The sequence below is a fragment of the Leucopleurus acutus genome (assembly GCF_964270905.1).
Source record: "Leucopleurus acutus genome assembly, chromosome: 2".
In the NCBI taxonomy this organism is placed as follows: Eukaryota; Metazoa; Chordata; class Mammalia; order Artiodactyla; family Delphinidae; genus Leucopleurus; species Leucopleurus acutus.
Genome location: NC_139143.1, coordinates 132,916,024 through 132,931,726, shown reverse-complemented (window position 1 = coordinate 132,931,726; position 15,703 = coordinate 132,916,024). Strand labels below are relative to the sequence as shown.

The 15,703-nt window shown below is 37.8% G+C and overlaps 1 protein-coding gene across 2 annotated transcripts in view; it reads left to right on the top strand.

Moving 5' to 3' along the window:
* SRSF11 (serine and arginine rich splicing factor 11) overlaps positions 1 to 15,112 on the top strand; it is a 41,355-nt gene extending 26,243 nt beyond the window's left edge. The window contains exons 10-12 of one of the 2 annotated variants that reach the window (XM_082834151.1): positions 12,948 to 13,043; positions 13,427 to 13,565; positions 13,674 to 15,112. In XM_082834151.1, the coding sequence (XP_082690277.1) occupies positions 12,948 to 13,043; positions 13,427 to 13,565; positions 13,674 to 13,868 (430 nt within the window). In that variant the 3' untranslated portion in view covers positions 13,869 to 15,112. Of the gene's footprint in view, positions 1 to 12,947; positions 13,044 to 13,426; positions 13,566 to 13,670 lie in introns of both variants that reach the window. The other variant, XM_082834152.1, reaches the window with a different exon arrangement.
* Positions 15,113 to 15,703: the final 591 nt, after the last annotated feature.

Below are 15,703 nucleotides of genomic sequence, written 5' to 3'. Positions count from 1 at the left end.
ATCTTCTTTGGAGAAATGTCTATTTAGGTCCTCTGCCTATTTTTGGATTGGGTTGTTTGATTTTTTTGTTATTGAGCAGCTTGTAAATTTTGGAGATTAATCCTTTGTCAGTTGCTTCATTTGCAAATATTTTCTCCCATTCTGAGGGTTGTCTTTTTGTCTTGTTTATGGTTTCCTTTGCTGTGCAAAAGCTTTGAAGTTTCATTAGGTCCCATTTGTTTATTTTTGTTTTTATTTCCATTTCTCTAGGAGGTGGGTCAGAAAGGATCTTGCTGTGATTTATGTCATAGAGTGTTCTGCCTATGTTTACCTCTAAGAGTTTGATAGTTTCTGGCCTTACATTTAGGTCTTTAATCCATTTTGAGCTTATTTTTGTGTATGGTGTTAGGGAGTGATCTAATCTCATACTTTTACATGTAGCTGTCCAGTTTTCCCAGCACCACTTATTGAAGATGCTGTCCTTTCTCCACTGTACATTCCTGCCTCCTTTATCAAAGATAAGGTGACCATATGTGCCTGGGTTTATCTCTGGGCTTTCTACCCTGTTCCATTGATCTATATTTCTGTTTATGTGCCCATACCATACTGCCTTGATTACTGTAGCTTTGTAGTATAGTCTGAAGTCAGGGAGCCTGATTCCTCCAGCTCGGTTTTTTTGTTCTCAAGATTGCTTTGGCTACTCGGGGTCTTTTGTGTTTCCATACAAATTGTGAAATTTTTTGTTCTATTCTGTGAAAAATGCCAGTGGTAGTCTGATAGGGACTGCATTGAATTTGTAGATTACTTTGGGTAGTAGTCATTTTCACAATGTTGATTCTTCCAATCCAAGAACATGGTATATCTCTCCAACCGTTTGCACCATCTTTAATTTCTTTCATCAGTGTCTTATAATTTTCTGCATACAGATCTTTTGTTTCCTTAGGTAGGTTTATTCCTAGATATTTTATTCTTTTTGTTGCAATAGTAAATGGGAGTGTTTTCTTGATTTCACTTTCAGATTTTTCATCATTAGTGTATAGGAATGCCAGAGATTTCTGTGCATTACTTTTGTATCCTGCTACTTTACCGAATTCATTGATTAGCTCTAGTTGTTTTCTGGTAGCATCTTTAGGATTATCTATGTATAGTATCATGTCATCTACTAACAGTGACAGCTTTGCTTCTTCTTTTCTAATTTGGATTCCTTTTACTTCCTTTTCTTCTCTGATTGCTGTGGCTAAAACTTCCAAAACTATGTTGAAGAAGAGTGGTGAGAGTGGGCAACCTTGTATTGTTCCTGATCTTAGTAGAAATGGTTTCAGCTTTTCACCATTGAGGATGATGTTGGCTGTGGGTTTGTCATATATGGCCTTTATTATGTTGAGGAAAGTTCCCTCTATACCTACTTCCTGGAGGGTCTTTATCATAAATGGGTGTTGAATTTTGTCAAAAGCTTTCATCTGCACTGTTGAGATGACCATGTGGTTTTTCTCCTTCAATTTGTTAATATGGTGTATCACATTGATTGATTTGCTTATATTGAAGAATCCTTGCATTCCTGGAATTAACTCCACTTGATCAGGGTGTATGATCCTCTTAATGTGCTGTTGGATTCTGTTTGCTGGTATTTTGTTGAGGATTTTTGCATCTATGTTCATCAGTGATATTGTCTTGTAGTTTTCTTTCTTTGTGACATCTTTCTCTGGTTTTGGTATCAGGGTGATGGTGGCCTTGTAGAATGAGTTTGGGAGTGTTTCTCTCTCTGCTATATTTTGGAAGAGTTTGAGAAGGATAGGTGTTAGCTCTTCTCTAAATGTTTGATAGAATTCGCCTGTGAAGCCATCTGGTCCTGGGCTTTTGTTTATTGGAAGATTTTTAATCACAGTTTCAATTTCAGTGCTTGTGAATGGTCTGTTCATATTTTCTATTTCTTCCTGATTCAGTCTTGGCAGGTTGTGCATTTCTAAGAATTTGTCCATTTCTTCCAGGTTGTCCATTTTTTGGCATAGAGTTCCTTGTAGTAGACTCTCAGGATCTTTTGTATTTCTGCAGTGTCAGTTGTTACTTCTCCTTTTTCATTTCTAATTCTATTGATTTGAGTCTTCTCCCTTTTTTCTTGATTAGTGTGGCTAATGGTTTATCAATTTTGTTTATCTTCTCAAAGAACCATCTTTTAGTTTTGTTGATCTTTGGCTATTGTTTCCTTCATTTCTTTTTCATTTATTTCTGATCTGATCTTTATGATTTCTTTCCTTCTGCTAAATTTGGGGTTTTCTTGTTCTTCTTTCTCTAATTGCTTTAGGTGCAAGGTTAGGTTGTTTATTCGAGATGTTTCCTGTTTCTTAAGGTAGGATTGTATTGCTATAAACTTTCTTCTTAGAACTGCTTTTGCTGCATCCCATAGGTTTTGGGTCATCGTGTCCCCATTGTCATCTGTTTTTAGGTATTTTTTGGTTTCCTCTTTTATTTCTTCAGTGGTCACTTCATTATTAAGTAGTGTATTGTGTAGCCTCCATGTGTTTGTATTTTTTACACATCTTTCCCTGTAATTGATATCTAGCCTCATAGCATTGTGGTCGGAAAAGATACTTGATACAATTTCAGTTTTCTTAAATTTACCAAGGCTTGATTTGTGACCCAAGATATGATCTGTCCTGGAGAGTGTTCCATGAGCACTTGAGAAAAATGTGTATTCTGTTGTTTTTGGATGGAATGTCCTATAAATATCAGTTAAGTCCATCTTGTTTAATGTATCATTTAAAGCTTGTGTTTCCTTATTTATTTTCATTTTGGATGATCTGTCCATTGGTGAAAGTGGGGTGTTAAAGTTCCCTACTATGAATGTGTTACTGTTGATTTCCCCTTTTATGGCTGTTAGTATTTGCCTTATATATTGAGGTGCTCCTATGTTGGGTGCATAACTATTTACAATTGTTATATCTTCTTCTTGGATTGATCCCTTGATCATTATATAGTGTCCTTCCTTGTCTCTTGTAACATTCTTTATTTTAAAGTCTATTTTGAATGATATGAGAATTGCTACTCCAGCTTTCTTTTGGTTTCCATTTGCATGGAATATCTTTTTCCATCCCCTTACTTTCCATCTGTTTGTGTCTCTAGGTCTGAAGTGGGTCTCTTGTAGATAACATATGTATGGGTCTTGTTTTTATATCCATTCAGCCAGTCTGTGTCTTTTGGTGAGAGCATTTAATCCATTTACATTTAAGGTAATTATCAATATTTATGTTCCTGTTCCCATTTTCTTAATTGTTTTGGGTTTGTTATTGTAGGTGTCTTCCTTCTGTTTTGTTTCTTGCCTAGAGAAGCTCCTTTAGCATTTGTTGTAAAGCTGGTTTGGTGGTGCTGAACTCTCTCAGCTGTTGCTTGTCTGTAAAGGTTTTAATTTCTCCATATAATCTGAATGAGATCCTTGCTGGGTAATCTTGGTTGTAGGTTTTTCTCCTTCATCACTTTAAATATGTCCTGCCAGTCCCTTCTGGCTTGCAGAGTTTCTGCTGAAAGATCAGCTGTTAACTTTATGGGGATTCCCTTGTGTGTTATTTGTTGTTTTTCCCTTGCTGCTTTTAATATGTTTTCTTTGTATTTAATTTTTGACAGTTTGATTAATATGTATCTTGGCCTGTTTCTCCTTGGATTTATCCTGTATGGGACTCTCTGTGCTTCCTGGACTTGATTAACTATTTCCTTTCCCAAATTAGGGAAGTTTTCAACTATAATCTCTTCAAATATTTTATCAGGCCCTTTCATTTTCTCTTCTTCTGGAACCGCTATAATTCGAATGTTGGTGTGTTTAATGTTGTCCCAGAGGTCTCTGAGACTGTCCTCAGTTCTTGTCATTCTTTTTTCTTTATTCTGACCTGCAGTAGTTATTTCCACTATTCTATCTTCCAGGTCACTTATCCATTCCTCTGCCTCAGTTATTCTTCTATTGATCCCTTCTAGAGTATTTTTAATTTCATTTATTTTGTTGTTCATCGTTGCTTGTTTCATCTTTAGTTCTAGGTCCTTGTTAAATGTTTCTTGCATTTTGTCTATTCTGTTTCCAAGATTTTGGATCATCTTTACTATCATTCTGAATTCTTTTCCAGGTAGACTGCCTATTTCCTCTTCATTTGTTAGGTCTGGTGGGTTTTTATCTTGCTCCTTCATCAGCTATGTGTTTTTCTGTCTTCTCATTTTGCTTATCTTACTGTGTTTGGGGGTCTCCTTTTTGCAGGCTGCAGGTTCGTAGTTCCGGTTGTTTTTGGTGTCTGTCCCCAGTGGCTAAAGTTGGTTTAGTGGGTTGTGTAGGCTTCCTGGTGGAGGGGACTAGTGCCTGTGTTCTGGTGTATGAGGCTGGATCTTGTCTTTCTGGTGGGCAGGTCCACGTCTGGTGGTGTGTTTTGGGGTGTCTGTGGACTTACTATGATTTTAGGCAACCTCTCTGCTAATGGATGGGGCTGTGTTCCTGCCTTGCTAGTTATTTGGCATAGGGTGTCCAGCACTGTAGCTTGCTGGTCATTGAGTGAAGCTGGTGTTGGTGTTGAGATGGAGATCTCTTGGAGATTTTTGCTGTTTGATTTTACGTGGAGCTGGGAGGTCTCTTGTGGACCCGTGTCGTGAAGTTGTCTCTCTTACCTCAGAGGCACAGCACTGACTCCTGGCTACAGCACCAAGAGCCTTTCATCCACCCAGCTCTGAATAAAAGGGAGAAAAAGGAGAAAGAAAGAAAGAGGATAAAATAAATTAAAATAAAGTAAGGTAAAATTAAAAAGTCATTAAAATTAAAAAAATAATAAGAAAAAAATTTTTTAAGTAAAAAAAAACAGACAGATAGACCCCTAGGACAAATGGTGAAAGCAAAGCTATACAGAGAAAACCTCACACAGAAGCATACACATACACACTCACAAAAAGAGGAAAAGGGGGAAAAAAATAAATTTTGCTTTCAAAGTCCACCTCCTCAATTTGGGATGATTCGTTGTCTATTCATGTATTCCACAGATGCAGGGTACATCAAGTTGATTGTGGAGCTTTAATCCGCTGCTCCTGAGGCTGCTGGGAGAGATTTCCCTTTCTCTTCTTTGTTTGCACAGCTCCCGTGGTTCAGCTTTGGATTTGGGCCCACCTCTGCGTGTAGGTTACCGGAGGGCGTCTCTTCTTCGCTCAGACAGGACAGGGTTAAAGGATCCGCTGATTCGGGGGCTCTGGCTCACTCGGGCCTGGGGGAGTGAGGGGTACGGAGTGTGGGCGTGCCAGAGGCCGGCGTGACTTTGCACCAGCTTGAGGCGCACCGTGCGTTCTCCCAGGGAAGTTGTCCCTGGATCCTCGGACCCTGGCAGTGGCGGGCTGCACAGGCTCCCGGGAAGGGGGTTGTGGACAGTGACCTGTGCTCTCACACAGGCTTCTTGGTGGCGGCAGCAGCAGCCTTAGCGTCTCATGCCCGTCTCTGGGGTCGGCGCTGTTAGCCACGGCTCGCGCTGGTCTCTGGAGCTCCTTTAAGCAGCGCTCTTAATCCCCTCCCCTCTCCTCTTGCACCAGGAAACAAAGAGGGAAGAAAAAGTCTCTTGGCAGGTGCAGACTTTTTCCCTGAGTCCCTCCCAGGTAGTGGTGCACTAACCTCTTCAGGCTGTTTTCTTACTGCCAGTCCTCTCCCTGATCTCCATGGAAGCCTGAGTCTCAGCTCCCAGCCCTTCCCCCCCGGCCGGTGAGGAGAGAAGCCTCTCGGGCTCGTGAGTGCTGGTGGGCACCGATCCTCTGTGCGGGAATCTCTCTGCTTTGCCCTCTGCACCCCTGTTGCTGTGCTTTCCGCGGCTCCGAAGCTCCCCCCCACCGCCACCCGCAGTTTCCGCCCGCGAAGGGGCTTCTGGTGTGTGGAAACCTTTCCTCCCTCCACTGGTGCAAGTCCTGTCCCTATTCTTTTGTCTCTGTTTATTATTTTTTCTTTTTCCCTACCCAGGTACGTGGGGGGAGTTTCTTGCCTTTTGGGAGGTCTGAGGTCTTCCGCCGGTGTTCAATAGGTGTTCTGTAGGAGTTGTTCCATGTTTAGATGTATTTCTTGATGTATCTGTGGGGAGGAAGGTGATCTCCGCATCTTACTCTTCCGCCATCTTATCTTCCTCCTCTCCTAAGCTTTCATTTTTTTAAGCTTTGTTTGCAAGACTGTCAGTAGACGGTGAACATGAAATGTTTTTGAGTACATAGCTACATACTTCAGTGGTGAAGTCTTCTGGTTTGTTTTTTTTTTGCGGTACGTGGGCCTCTCACTGTTGTGGCCTCTCCCGTTGCGTAGCACAGGCTCCGGATGCGCAGGCTCAGCGGCCATGGATCACGGGCCCAGCCGCTCCGCGGCATATGGGATCTTCCTGGACCGGGGCACGAACCCGTGTTGCCTGCATTGGCAGGTGGACTCTCAACCACTGCGCCACCAGGGAAACCCGTGGTGAAGTTTTTTTAAAGGCAATTTGTGAAGAATAACCTAAAGTTCATTTTTCTTTTCACTTAATGTTTTATGGTGTAGAGTGTATTTAAAATAGTGTGGGAATTCAGCAGAGGTCAGTTTTTATGTTTGCTATATGCATTTCACATCATAATTTGAATTGTTTGTGTGGGTTTTTTCCCCTTAAACGTCTAAGTTTTAATGGCTAATGTATACTGCATTATCACATTAAATTCATTTTATCATAGTAAGTTATATTTAAAATACCTACATGTTAGTGCTGAAAATAATTTTTCCCCCATACATAGTGGTTCATTGATAAAATAATTGGAGGCAATGCAAGTTCTGATTTGTGTCATTCTTAGAGTAGTAATTCTATCTTTAACCTGCTGTAGTGAAAATTCAGTGTTGGAAACTTTCTTCTCAGAAAATATATTTTTCACATTTAACATGGAATTCATATGATAGTAGTAAGGGCTTAATTCCATTTTCTTCCAATTTTTTGTTTTTTACTTTTATTTTAAAAATTTTATTGGAGTATAGTTGATTTACAATGTTGTGTTAGTTTCAGGGTGTACAGCAAAGTGAATCAGTTATACATATACACATATCCACTCTTTTTTTAGATTCTTTCCCCATATAGGCCATTACAGAGTAGTGACTAGAGTTCCTTGTGCTGTACAGTAGGTTCTTATTACTTACCTATTTTATATATAGTAGTGTGTATCTGTCAGTCCCAGTAACATTTTGTTGACATTGTTCATTTTCTATTAAGCAAAAGTAAAGGGTCATTGTACTTTTTTAAAACAGTAAGGAAATAATTCTCCTTCAAATGTTAGGACTCCTAGCATTGCTAAGAATCCTTAAATCTTTTACCACAGACACACATGAGGCTTAGTTCTCTCAAAATTTAAAGCTGTTGAATTTCTCAGCAAATCATTTTCTTCCAATCTTGTTTACACATTTTACTACAGTGTTTGTTTTCTTAATCTTGATTAAATTCACTTAGGAGGCTCACATTGTATATAAATATTAACTCAAAATGGATAAAAGACTTACAAGCCAAAAGTAAAATCCTATTAGAAGAAAATATGTAAGTTAACTTTCATGACCTTGTATTTGGCAGTGATTCCTTAGATATGACAAAAAGCATAAGCACCCAAAGAGAAATACATAAGTTGCAGATAATGAAAACTAAAAACTTTTTTGGAGGACTTCCCTGGTGGCGCAGTGGTTGAGAATCCACCTGCTAGTGCAGGGGACACGGGTTTGAGCCCTGGTCCGGGAAGATTCCACATGCCGTGGAGCAACTAAGCCCGTGCGCCACAACTACTGAGCCCACGTGCCACGGCTACCAAAGCCTGCGTGCCTAGAGCCTATGCTCCGCAACAAGAGAAGCCACCGCAATGAGAAGCCCACACACTGCAACGAAGAGTAGGCCCCGCTCCCCGCAACCAGAGAAAGCCTGCACGCAGCAACGAAGACCCAACACAGCCATAAATAACTAAGTAAAATAAATTAAAAAAACAAAAACACTTTGTTTCAAAGAACACTCAGAATATAAAGACAACTGTCAGAGTGCTAGAAAAATAATGTTTCCAATAATGGACTTGTATCTAGAGTATGTAAAAAACTGTTACAGCTCAGTCTTAGAAAGGATGTAAACTTGTGCAACTGCATTGGAAAACAGTTTGGCAATTCCTAAAGAAATTAAACAGGGAGAGTTTTTTGACAGCAGTTTTGCTCCCAGTGATATGCCCAAGAGAAACAAAAACATGTCTGCACAAAAACTTGTACATGGATTGGATATGCTTCGCAGCATTATTCAAAACCAAAAAGTCAACCCAAATATCCACTAACATGGGTAAACAAAGTTGTACATTCCATACAATAGATTATTATTCAGCAGTAAAAAGGAACCAAAGTACTGTTACATGTTATAATATGCATGAACCTTGAAAACATGCCAGGTGAAAGAAGCTAGACACAAAAGACCACATGTTGTATGATTTCATTCATATGAAATGTCCAGAATGGATAAATCTATAACGACGAAGTAGATAAGTGGTTAGAGTGTGATAGCTAAAGGATATGGGGTTTCTTTTCAAGGTGCTGAATATTTTCTTTAAAAAGACACATATAAATATATTAAAACAGAAAGTTAAACCAGATATAAGTGCTCAAGGAAATGCCATAGTAGGTCTGAGGTGGCAAAGGGGCATAAAAGATGGGATGTGCAATATGTATTTTCTTACCTTAAAAACTGGAGGCATATCGTTTGCCTGTTTCTTTATTTAATGGATTTATTCATAAGCATCTTATCCTATTTAACTATTGAATCATTCTTAAATTATGGCATATTCTATACATTTTTATTGTTTGCAGCCGTACTACAGTCTATCATAGGGCACAGAAATACAATATAAAAAACATCTTTTCCTTCTAAGGAATTTGGAATATTAGTTACACAAAGCAGTACAAGAAAGTGTAAGGTATACAACCGTGACAAACTTAAATATTTGATGAAGGGAAAGTTCTGTGTAATGCTTCCAGGACAGGGGTCACAGATGACTTGTAAGGTGGTTTTTGTTATTTAAAGCTTAATTTGGAAGCTGAAATGAAGACAACTAAGGTATAGGGCTTTATTATTTTTTTGATTATTTTGTTTGTGCCTGAATCATATAATGGTCATCTTCAAAGTCCTATAACTTTTCTCATTTAATTAATTTCTTAAAATTTTTATACAATTTTTAAAGGTTACTATCCCCTTACAGTTACTACAGAATATTGACTGTATTCCCCATGTTGTACAGTACATACTTGAGCCTGTCTTACACCCAATAGTTTGCTGTCGTTAGGTGGGATTTGTTTGTTGTTTTTTTGTTTTTAATTTAGTTGCTGTACAGTATAGCGATTCACAATTTTTAAACATTATGCTCCATTTATACTTATTATAAAACATTGGCTATATTCCCTGTGTTGTACAATGTATCCTTATAGCTTATTTTATACCTAATAGTTTGTGCCTCTTAATCCTCTACACATATATTACCCCCTGCCTTCCCTCTTCCCACTGGTAACCTCTAGTTTGTTCTCTATATCTGTGAGTCTGCTTCTTTTTTGTTATATTCACTAGTTTGTTGTATTTGTTAGATCCATGTATAAGTTATGTCATACAGTATTTGTCTTTCTCTGTCTGATGTATTTCTTTCTTAACTACTTTATTGGAGTATAATTGCTTTACAACGGTGTGTTAGTTTCTGCTTTATAACAAAGTGAATCAGTTATACATATGTCCCCATATCTCTTCCCTCTTGCATCTCCCTTCCTCCCACCCTCCCTATCCCACCCTTCTAGGTGGTCACAAAGCACCGAGCTGATCTCCCTGTGCTATGCGGCTGCTTCCCACTAGCTAGCTATTTTTCGTTTGGTAGTGTATATATGTCCATGCCACTCTCTCACTTTGTCCCAGCTTACCCTTCCCCCTTCCCATATCCTCAAATCCATTCTCTAGTAGGTCTGCATCTTTATTCCCATCTTGCCCCTAGGTTCTTCTGACCTTTTTTTTTTGGCGGTACGCGGGCCTTCTCACTGTTGTGACCTCTCCCGTTGCGGAGCACAGGCTTCGGACGCGCAGGCCCAGTGGCCATGGCTTATGGGCCCAGCCGCTCTGCAGCATGTGGGATCTTCCGGGACCAGGGCACGAACCCGTGTCCCCTAAATCAGCTGGCGGACTCTCAACCACTGCGCCACCAGGAAAGCCCTGACCTTTTTTTTTTAGCGTCCATATATATGTGTTAGTATATGGTATTTGTTTTTCTCTTTCTAACTTACTTCACTCTGTATGACAGTCTCTAGGTCCATCCACCTCACTACAAATAATTCAGTTTTGTTCCTTTTTATGGCTGAGTAATACTCCATTGTATATATGTGCCACATCTTCTTTATCCATTCATCTGTTGATGGACATGTAGGTTGCTTCCATTACCTGGCTATTGTAAATAGAGCTGCAGTGAACATTATGGTACATGACTCTTTTTGAATTATGGTTTTCTCAGGGTATATGCCCAGTAGTGGGACTGCTGGGTCGTATGGTTCTAAAAAAAAAAAAAAAATTCTCTTTAGGTTTTTAAGGTACCTCTATACTGTTCTCCATAGTGGCTGTATCAATTTAAATTCCCACCAACAGTGCAAGAGGGTTCCCTTTTCTCCACACCCTCTCCAGCATTTATTGTTCGTAGATTTTTTGATGATGGCTGTTCTGACCGGTGTGAGATTATATCTCATAGTTTTGATTTGCATTTCTCTAATGATTAACGATGTTGAGCATTCTTTGATGTGTTTGTTGGGCAATCTGTATATCTTCTTTGGAGAAATGTCTGTTTAGGTCTTCTGCCCATTTTTGGATTGGGTTGTTTGTTTTTTTTGATATTGAGCTGCATGAGTTGCTTGTATGTTTGGAGATTAATCCTTTGTCTGTCTGACTTATTGCACTTGGCTTAAATGCCCTCATGTCCATCCATGTTGCTGCAAATGGCAAAATTTCATTCTTTTATAGCTTACTAGTATTCTGTTGTATAGATACAGCACATTTTCTTTAGCCATTCTTTCGTTGATGAACACTTAACATAGCTTCCATATCTTGGCAGTTGTTAAAAATGCTTCTGTGAACGCTGGGGTGCATGTACCTTTTCAAAATTGTGTGGGGTTTGGTTTGTTTGTGGGTTTGTTTTTATCTTTTGTTTTTTTGTGGGGTTTTTTTTTGGATATGTACCCAGGAGTGGAATTTGGGTCATATGGTAGTTCCATTTTTAGTTTTTTTTGAAACGTCCTTACTGTTTTCCACAGTGGCTACACCAATTTACATTTCCACCAACAGTATAGGAGGGTTCCCTTTTCTCCACATGCTCTCCAGCATTTATTATTTTTAGACCTTTTGATGATGGCCATTCTGACCAGTGTGAGGTGACAGATACCTCAGTTGTTTTGATTTGCATTCCTCCAATGACTAGTGATGTTGAGCATCCTTTCATGTGTTTGTTGGCCATCTGTGTGTATTCTTTGGAGAAATGTTTGTGTAGGTCTTCTGCCCATTTTTTTGATTGGGTTTTTTTTTGATATTGAGCTGTTTGTATATTTTGGAGATTAACCCCTTGTCAGTCTCATTGTTTGGAAGTATTTTCTCCTATTCTGTAGGTTGTCTTTTTGTTTTGTTTATGGTTTCCTTTGCTATGCAAAAGCTTGTAAGTTTAATTAGGTCTCATTAGTTCATTTTTGCTTTTATTTCCTTTACTTTAGGAGATGGATCCAAAAAAATATTGCTGTGATTTATGTCAAAGCACTTTCTACTTTTCCCCTAGTTTTATAGTATCTGGTCTTACATTTAGGTCTTTAACCCATTTCGAGTTTATTTTTGGATAGGGTGTTAGAGAATGTTCTGCCCCTCTTTTGCATGTAGCTGTCCAGTTTTCCCAGCACCACTTACTAAAGGGACTGTCTTTACTCCATTGTATATTCTTGCCTCCTTTGTCATAGATTAATTGACCATAAGTGTGTGGGTTTATTTCTGGACTCTCTATGCTGTTCCATTGATCTGTGTGTCTGTTTTTGTGCCAGTACCATACAGTTTTGATTGCTGTAGCTTGGTAGTACAGTCTGAAGACATAGAGTATGATTCCTCCATCTCTGTTTTTCTTTATCAAGATTGTTTTGACTATTCAGGGTCTTTTATGTTTCCATACAAATTTTAAAATTATTTGTTCTAGTTCTATGAAAATGCCATTGGTATTTTGATAAAGATTGCATTGAATATCTAGATTGCCTTGGGTAGTATGGTCATTTTAACAATATTGATTCTTCCAGTCCAAGAATAGGGCAGGACTTTCCTTCCCATCTGTTTGTGTTGTAGACACAGAATTTTTTTTAAGTCAAAATTGAAAGAGAGAGGAGAGGTACACCTTAAAAAGCTAATTGCTCAAAGCAGGGCGTGAATTGGGCATGGTTTGCTAGACAACAGGAAGTCGGTTTGATCTGTGTTACCACTAACTCTGGTTTTCTGGTTTTTACCTAGTGATTTAGAAGTAATTTTGGATTTTATTAGCAACTGCCTTCCGTAACACAGCATATTATCCTATACACGTTTTGGCCACTGAATGAATCTAAAACTGATTCCATAAATAATAATTTACTTCAGACTGTTTTTCCTTGAGTTAGAACTTTTGTTAATCAGTTTTTCCCCAAGTTTAACATTTCTAATGTTTTGATGACATAATGTCTTTAAGAAGTATTGCTAAAATTAGGGTTTTCTTGAGGACATTAAAGGAAAGGCACATAGTTTACAAAAAAAAGAATTGCAGTTTTTTAGTATTCATTTGCTTCTTAGGCTCAGAACAGTATTTGAAAATAGGTCTTTCGTTGTCAGAATCCTCTCTCTAGTGGAGCTCCATCATAGACACATCTGCTATGATGTGTCTGCATTTTTTGGATAATACTGTATTTTAAAGTCTAGTTTGCACATTTGTGGTTCTAGAGAGAGACGACGACGAAGAAGCAGAAGTGGCACAAGATCTCCTAAAAAGCCTAGGTCTCCCAAAAGAAAATTGTCTCGCTCACCATCCCCTAGGAGGTAAGAATATTAATCTTTTATTAAATCTATCCTGTTTTTCAGGAACTGTACTAGAGTTTTTCTTCCTTTTCAGGAATTAAAATGCTTAAGAATGTGCTGATACACTCTCTTCATGACTTGAGGCTGTGTTATAATAAACACTGTTGAGGATTGGGCATTTTCGAGCTGTAATCAAGTTATAGTCTTCTTCCCTATATTACTTATATACAGCTTGTATCCAGTGACTTGAAATTGGATCTTTGCTGTCCTCTTTATAGCAAGTGAACTTGGGTTGTCAAGTTTGCCATCTAAAACAAGTTTAAACTTACTCTTATTTAATTAATGGTGAAAGTTCTTGAGCAGTTCGTTTCAAGCATCTTGTCAGCATTTTACTGTCATCCTAGACATAAAAAGGAGAAGAAGAAAGATAAAGACAAGGAAAGAAGCAGAGATGAAAGAGAACGATCCACAAGCAAGAAGAAGAAAAGTAAAGATAAGGAAAAGGAACGGGAAAGAAAATCAGAGAGTGATAAAGATGTAAAAGTATGTTTACAAACTAATTTATTTTGGTGTTTTGGGTGATGCTGGTACTTTAAAGAAGTGATTTTCCTGTGAAGACGTTTACTTTTATTATTTTCCTTGGCAAAGCAGGTTACACGGGACTATGATGAAGAGGAGCAGGGGTATGACAGCGAGAAAGAGAAGAAAGAGGAGAAGAAACTGACAGAGCCAGCTTCTCCTAAAGCAAAAGAGTGTTCTGTGGAAAAGGGAACTGGTGACTCACTAAGAGAATCCAAAGTGAATGGCGATGATCATCATGAAGAAGACATGGATATGAGTGACTGAATATTGCCTCTGTGGGAATCCAACTGTATACGTGCATCAGTGTCATTCCTCTGTGTGATTTCTTAATGCTGTATTTGTTCATCTCAAATCTAGATGTATACAGCTCTGAGTCATAAATGGTTATAAAGCTCTTGATGTTGATATTTGTTATTTACATCCAAAAGCTTTTAGAAAAATGATACATGGGTAACCAGTTATTGACAGGTTGAAATCTGATTGAGTAAACAAGCAGTTTTACTATTCTGGTGCTGCTTCATAACAAAAATGAAAAGCTGCATGCATCTACAGCAGGCATGGATTGTTTATGTTGTATGATCTCCTTTATTAAGTTCACTTATAGTATTTCTAGAATTTGATTCATTGCCGTAATAGAGCCATGTAGGGAATGCACTGATTGCATGTTAATTGTGGCAGGAATATCCTAAATGTCATTCAAATCCTCCAACATGATGGATCTACTTATGGTCTTGTTTGTTGACATGACAAATTAACATTCTTATAGTTACATCTGGAAATGAGCATTTGAAATAGATAATCCTTTAAGCCTTGTGGCTAAATTTTTGTGGCTTTTGTTTAACTTTGAAGGGTTATATATGCACTAACCTTTTTTGATGGCTATAATTAGGCTTTAATTACAGAAACAAGATTTCAATGAAACTGTCTTTGGCAGTAAGTAAATAGCATATTTTGGAGTAGAGTTGTATACTTTTTCATAAGGTGTTTGGGAATTTTTTTTCCTAAAATAATTTATTGAACATCTACATCAGTGAAAGTTATCTGCCTATCCTGAAGTCCATCTGTAAAAGAAAGTTATCTCTTGTCCTGATTTTCAATTGTCCACTCTTTTATTAATTTGTTTTAATCTCGTTGTTGGAAAAGGGGGATAGTGCATTTTAAATTGACCTTCATATGCTTTTAAAAATAAGACAGATCTACTTGATAATGTACTTTTTATTTGATCTCAAGTTGTATAAAACCAATAAATTTTGTGTTACTGTTACTGCAGTAGTAATCTTATGCACACAGTGATTCCATGTTAAATGCAAAGTAGTTAGGCAACTGTTTTCTTACAGGAGTTTCCAAGCTTCACTTTTGTGCAGTAAAAACAAAAGTAGGCTACAGTCTGTGCCATGTTGATGTACAGTTTCTGAAATTGTTTTACAAGACTTTGATAATAAAACCCTTAAACTTATGTTTATGTTCCTGTAAAACTGTATTTGTATTTATTTACGTTGTTGAATGTATGGCATTTACCTCATTCATTTTACATATCAAGTTCTTTTTCCTTTCAGTCCACATATTTTAATATAGTAGTAAGATGGAATCCATCACTGTAGTGATTAGTTGCCATTAGAATTGTCAGAATTAGTTTAATTTCTATCTAAAACAGTCTTTTTCTAAGTGTAATTTTCTTTCTTATATTTTGGGTGTAGGACTTGGGTTGAGTAAAGCAATGAACTTTAGGATAAACAAATGATCCCACCTATATCTAGTAAATTTATATTTTTGGTGAATATAAACATACTTTTCTGGAATAGTATAGAAACTCAATGGTATGTATCTACTGTACAATACTAAATAGTATATTTATTCATTTATGAAATGAGTAGTGTTTGAGTGGCTGGGATTAAGGGGGAAATGAGCCGGAATTGTAGCTTTTATCCAAATTGGAGTATAATTTTTTTTTTTTAACTTTTAGAATTGAAATGCCATATAGATAAGCCAGCATTGTTTTTACAGTTTGTAGTAACTTTTTAAAGATTTTATGGAAGGGAATTTTGTCTGTAGTAAGACGTTCTAGTAATGGTCCTAAAAATCACTGCATTTTTAAACAC